General features: G+C 46.3%; 1 protein-coding gene across 1 annotated transcript; it reads right to left on the minus strand.

The window, feature by feature from the left end:
• Positions 1-448: 448 nt before the first annotated feature.
• LOC123058294 (cyclin-B1-3) lies at positions 449-3504 on the minus strand. The gene is made up of 7 exons (XM_044481063.1): positions 3225-3504; positions 2095-2411; positions 1871-2002; positions 1514-1765; positions 1149-1307; positions 879-1057; positions 449-686 (listed from the first exon to the last, which is right to left on the minus strand). The coding sequence occupies exons 1-7, from the start codon at positions 3286-3288 to the stop codon at positions 548-550; spliced, it is 1242 nt and encodes a 413-aa protein (XP_044336998.1). The 5' UTR covers positions 3289-3504; the 3' UTR covers positions 449-547.
• Between the last annotated feature and the right edge of the window lie 3310 nt (positions 3505-6814).

The following is a 6814-nucleotide window of genomic DNA, read 5'->3' on the forward strand; positions in this document are numbered from 1 at the left end:
TCTTCAACTTCCCAACATTTCCATCCTATTGAAGCCGACTTTATAATATGAAAATCAGCCTTCTAATCCAAGCTTTCAATCCCCAAAAATTAATATTTTGCATGATATTTTCACAACTTATGTCTCTTGCCTTGTTCTTTGTTCGTAGTAATGAAGAAAAGAGGTTTAAGTGGTCCGTCAAATTTCTTTGTTTTTTTCTTTGAAACTCAAACTAAAGAAAACATTTTCTCCATCTTTCGCACGTAAAATGAATGAATAATATCAACTGGGAAGAGATCAGGTTGGGATTCCTAAGTTTTTCACCCACTTTTGCTATACGAATAAAAGAGGCAGCGCACCTGACATGCCATTTTATCAACCAAAATTAGCGCTAAAAACGAAAATACCAAATCAAGTGGTTATATATAAACGAAAATGTACTAATAGGATGGCAGAGCGCCGACAGAGCAAAAGTTTCATTGTCTCCCAATATGAACATACTGTGTGGCTATACATACATTATCCATCAAATGGTAATGTGGAAGAGATGATACGAGCAAACGAGCGCTCAGATGGCTAGTCTCTTGGCCGGTGAGTAGAGCGACACGGCCCCAAACTTGGGATTCGCGTACTTGTTGTAGACCACCTTCTGCTTGCTGCTCCCCGCTGCCGTCGAGTGCAGGCTTGCCAGTCGCCTTGCGCACTGCCTTCAGTTCCAAACATACATACATCACAACATAGATCACATTCAGTCAATTCTATCCAAATGCATACAGAAATCAATTTTCTGAAGACAGTAGCAGGTGAGCATCATAATTACAAGTGCGGTTCAAGTCTGATAGATGTAAGTAAACAACCAGATTTCAGAAAAGCAAGGCCAAGTCAGGAAGAAGACATACATCAACTGCGACTCGCCTAAGCCGGTGTGGTGCTCCAGGATATCGCTCCATCGCGGACTCATGTTCAGGGTGCACCGAGCAGTGTACACAGCCGCTGCCGCAGTCACGGATGGCGAGTAGACGAGCATCGAGTAGTCGACCAGTGCGAGCTCAGCATAAAAGAATGCCATGTTCTCCAGCTGCATTGCATTGCATTAAGCACACAGCAAATAATATCTTGATCAACGCGTTAACACAAATCTGTACTACTGAAAATGGTGGGTGGGTTACCTCCTTGTCACCCATCGCAGCTTTCGCATATCGAAGAAGGAACACATACACCGTCGGAACTGTTAAGTTCCACTGGAGTTTGTTTAGTATGGACTTCTCCGTGCTTAGGACCTGCTCCCTGCTAAATGCATTGTCTGATAGAACCAAAAGCTCCTTAACCTGTAAAGCAAACGTGTATGTTTGACGTACTAAATAATCAGATTTCACAAGCAAGTCTGGTCAAGTTTGATCTGACAAACATCAGTTGATTATGTAACCATAGTTGAATTACCCAAAGAAACAGAACTAGCAGCACTATTTACACAAATCAAACAGCAGCAGCATCATCACTAGTGTAAACTAGCAGGAGAAGGAAGAAACCCTACCAGTGGAGCCCATATTTCTTCATACTTGCATGATATAAGCATGGCGCTTACGCCAACGAGCTGGAGCTCCTTTCTCAGCACATTCTCCATGGATAAGTACTGATCAATGATGTAGACCGTGAGATATAAAGTCTCTGGCATCAGCATAAGCCTGTGGTGCACTTCGATGAGCCAATCAATCAGAATAGCTCGCATCCTCTCATTGATATCAGTCTGTGAGCTCATGTAGGTGCAGAGAGGTCGGGAGCTTCCCTGGACACGCAGCCATACGACAATTGTTAATACACAAGTTGACTGTTACCAGATAGGAGTACAACAACTTCCTAACTGTACAGTTACTTCACATGAAGGGCTCACCTCAGTGCTCTTGTAGAACCTGTAAATGTCTTCAACGTAATCTACCACTGCGAGCTCATTGTGAGCATCAGCTTTATCGATGTTGTATGTCGCCAAGACCTTCTTCGTGCTAGAGATCACCCCATCAGATTCCTGTGTCCAGAACAAGAATTCAGCTAGCGATTCTTAGGACCAAGAGACCAAGGCTTAGATGTCAGCACATAATATCACATCACACTTCATACCCTGCTGCATTTGGTTAGAATTGCGGTAAGCAGGGGCGCCCTCCAGGAGGCGACTCTCTTGCCTGGATTTTTCTTTTCATTCTCCGAGTCCGAGCTTATCACGACCGCTTCGGGCTTCACTCTGTTGTTCTCCTTCTGCTTCTTTATTGCTTTCCTACAATTGTCAGCCGCTGCAACAGCTACTGCCTTAGGACGATTTGGAACAGCTAGAGCAGCCCGGCCACTCATCCGATTACTGAGATCGATAAGGGCTGGACGGGGTCTCGCTGCTGGTTGTTGGCCAGCCGCGGCCTTCGGTCTCCTGACAGGCTTGGCATCTGCTCAAAATGAAATTTCAGAGGAGGATGTACTGAAATTAGGTGAAGTACAACAATAAGAACAAGAATTACAACAAATCTTGCACACTATTAGAAACACGAAGAACCCACATGGAGGGGGATTCAAGGAGCCTACAGCTAAGAACAAGAAACCAAACTAACGAGCAACAAGAAACGCAATTGAGATCTCCCAAGGCACCATCTTTACCACAAAAGGGGACAAGAGTCCTAAATAGAGCCCAAATGCCATACATAAAAGAGAAACTCGCAAAAATAATGCAGGATATCTAGTTTGTCGCGGCAACCAAGCAAAGAAATCTTCCATATCAAGAAAAGCCATGTCCATAATTCAAGAAATGTGCCAGCGCGACAATTAAAAACTTCATATCCAGGTGCGCCTCGGAAGAAATCCTAGGGTTTGAAGGGACCAAATTCGACAGGAAGAACCCCTCCCCAAACAAGCAGATACCCATCGTCCATCGAGCTGTCCAAAGATCCCCCCTTTGTGGCGAAAAAGGAACGATAATCCGTACTACATCCGTACATCGGCAGAACCAAGCGTCGAAAGATTTCGACACCAGACAATCGAATCTACGCGAAGAAAATCCACAACAGTAACTCGATCAACAGACCTCCAAACCAAAACCTAGAGCTCCTTGAGACGGGCCAAGAACACCCACAAACGATCAATCCAAGAATCCGATGAACCCGTACCAACCAACAAGGCCTCGCCCGCTACTTCTCCCCCGCCCTACTAGCCACCAGCAGCGAGGAGATAAACAGGCCAAGAAAGGGGAAGCCGGGGAGACTCACCGCCCTTGTGTTCTTGAGCAAGAGCATCGCTGGCGGCGGCGACCGCTTGCCTCCTCGACGCCATCGCCGCGTTCCCGGAGGACTCTGGAACTCTTCTTCTCTCTCCTCCCTGTTCGTGATCTCGACGACGGCGAGACGTTCTTTGTGGTTCTGGAGGAGAAGGAACTGAAGAGGAGACGGGAAGGAGGGCTGGCGGCGGGGCGATTTGCTTTGTAGGGGGGATTTCCGAGGCGTCTCCAACTGTCGACTTATTTTAATTGTTGGAAACCGACGGTGGGACAGCGCACAGTCAGACGGCCGTGATTCGCTGATATAAATTGTTGTGGAACAATGGGGGGAAACTCGAATTATACCTCAAAGATGGAAAGTACTTTGACGATTTTGACACGGATCTGGTGCTTCCATCGGCTTCCTTTTCCACCGTTTGATTGTCATCGTCCAGCCCGTCAGATTGCGCGCACATAATTGTCGTTGCGATTCACCAACCTCCTTTCTTCCAACTAGATTACCTGTTGCGTAAAATGGCGTAGGGTCCCATTTCAAACCCATAGTTATTTAAAAATAAATGCTTAACAATTTAGCAACACATAGGAGTCTTTTAATAATTAAAATAAAATGAAGCTTCAATATATGTGATAGAGTTTTCAAAATGTGGGCATTAAATCTCGTTATGCAATTTGCTACGTTAGTTTTAAAGTTCAAGAGACCTAACTGGTTTAACATATATTTAGTCGGGTGGCATTTTAGTTCATGTGGTAAGTTTTTTTTTCATGCAGGATTAACTTCTATGGCTTTTATTGGATCCTATTTGGCCGATTGGAATCGCCTTCGAATAATGTAGCTAACTAAATTTCTAGTTAAAAATCATATAAATGATTAACAAATGATACATCCCATACAAAATAAAATAAAATGGGCAAACAACAAACATATATATTTTGGGCAACAGACAAACATACTTGGTATCGAATACAAATGGAGCAAGGTCCAATTCAAACCTAGAGTTATTTGAAATTCGATAACTTTAGGTTTTAGAAACCACTTCGACTATGGTACTTATAACAACACTTGACAATGTTCGTAGTTTACATTTTGGGATGAAGCTTGATATTTAGTTGGGCTGTCATTTGTTGGATTCAAACCAAAAGTTGTTTGCATATCATGGCTTTTCTATGGTTGAAATTTTACATAGCAAAGCGGTATAATTAGCATCATGAACCATAATTTGATTACACATACAGTAATGTCCCTCTTCAATTGTTAGAGATGAGCATATCCTTAGATAGGACTGCTTTCAAACTATCTAAATTACCTCTTGGGTTGTAGACTTTAGTGGAAATCTCAGGAACACGATAGTAATCTCTACTCCTAAAGAGGCAGTACGTAGGTCGTTGTTTCTTCGTTCTTCCATCAATCGATCTCCCCCTCCCACCGATTTTCCCAAGAGGCCTAGACGAACCCCACCTTTCGTTTCCTTTTTCTCTAGAGTCTACATAAAAAACCAGGAAAACCACATGAAAACCAGGTCGGCTCCCCCGCCCCTCCTTCCCTCATACCGATGCACGATTTGGACATCATTTAGGGCAACACACACACACACACCCACAAAGATCTGACACGCAGCCACCGCCAGCCCTGTACTCTGTGGAGAGATGGTTGCCTAGGGTTTCGACATGTTGCCACCTCCGCAATCCTCGTTGTTGCCCCTGCATTTCAGAGGCCACCTGCACCTATCCAGTGGCCGAGACCGCAACCTCGCCGAGATCCACCTTCTCATGGTGGTCCGCCACCGTGGTCGCCTTGCGGCGTCTAAACTGTATGTCACACCCCACTTGATGCAGGGTGGTGTATGACAGGTTAGGTCCACCTGCTTCTAGGGTGGACTATGTAGTAGGTGTCTGGCGTGTGTGTGTGTGGCTTATATGCCCCACCCTCTGTACTGAACTAGCCATCGAATAGAAAAAGGAATGAACTGAGCTCAAGTTCCTTCGTTCATCTTCGGTCAATCCCCATTTCCATTTCCTCTCTATTGTGTGATTCTCAAGCTGCTGCTAGGGACATCACTGTTGGAAATATGCCCTAGAGGCAATAATAAAAGGATTATTATTATATTTCCTTGTTCATGATAATTGTCTTTTATTCATGCTATAATTGTGTTATCCGGAAATCATAATACATGTGTGAATACATAGACACCAACATGTCCCTAGTAAGCCTCTAGTTGACTAGCTCGTTGATCAATAGATAGTCATGGTTTCCTGACTATGGACATTGGATGTCATTGATAACGAGATCACATCATCAGGAGAATGATGTGATGGACAAGACCCAATCCTAAACATAGCACAAGATCGTATAGTTCGTTTGCTAGAGTTTTTCCAATGTCAAGTATCTTTTCCTTAGACCATGAGATCGTGTAACTCCCGGATACTGTAGGGGTGCTTTGGGTGTACCAAACGTCACAACGTAACTGGGTGACTATAAAGGTATACTACGGGTATCTCCGAAAGTGTCTGTTGGGTTGACACGGATCAAGACTGGGATTTGTCACTCCGTATGACGGAGAGGTATCTCTGGGCCCACTCGGTAATGCATCATCATAATGAGCTCAAAGTGACCAAGTGTCTGGTCATGGGATCATGCATTATAGTACGAGTAAAGTGACTTGCCGGTAACGAGATTGAACGAGGTATTGGGATACCGACGATCGAATCTCAGGCAAGTAACGTACCAATTGACAAAGGGAATTGTATACGGGGTTGCTTGAATCCTCGACATCGTGGTTCATCTGATGAGATCATCGAGGAGCATGTGGGAGCCAACATGGGTATCCAGATCCCGCTGTTGGTTATTGACCGGAGAGCCATCTCGGTCATGTCTACATGTCTCCCGAACCCGTAGGGTCTACACACTTAAGGTTCGGTGACGCTAGGGTTGTAGAGATATGAATATGCAGTAACCCGAAAGTTGTTCGGAGTCCCGGATGAGATCTCGGACGTCATGAGGAGTTCCAGAATGGTCCGGAGGTGAAGAATTATACATAGGAAGTGTAGTTTCGGCCATCGGGAGAGTTTCGGGGGTCACCGGTATTGTACCGGGACCACCGGATGGGTCCCGGGGGTCCACCGGGTGGGACCACCCATCCCGGAGGGCCCCATGGGCTGAAGTGGGGAGGGGAACCAGCCTATAGTGGGATGGTGCGCCCCCCTTGGCCCACCCCCTGCGCCTAGGGTTGGTAACCCTAGGGTGGGGGGGCGCCCCACTTGCCTTGGGGGCCACTCCACCCTTGGCCGCCGCCCCCCTAGGAGATCCCATCTCCTAGGGCCGGCGCACCCCTTAGGGGGCCTATATAAAGGGGGGAGGGAGGGGGCAGCCGCACCCTTGACTCTTGGCGCCTCCCTCTCCCCTGCTACACCTCTCCCTCTCGCAGTAAAACGGCAAAGCCCTGCTGCGGTGACCCCTGCATCCACCACCACGCCGTCGTGCTGCTGGATCTTCATCAACCTCTTATTCCCCCTTGCTGGATCAAGAAGGAGGAGACGTCACGCTGACCGTACGCGTGTTGAACGCGGAGGTGCTGTCCGTTCGGC

This window comes from Triticum aestivum, chromosome 3A (assembly GCF_018294505.1).
Source record: "Triticum aestivum cultivar Chinese Spring chromosome 3A, IWGSC CS RefSeq v2.1, whole genome shotgun sequence".
NCBI lineage: Eukaryota > Viridiplantae > Streptophyta > Magnoliopsida > Poales > Poaceae > Triticum > Triticum aestivum.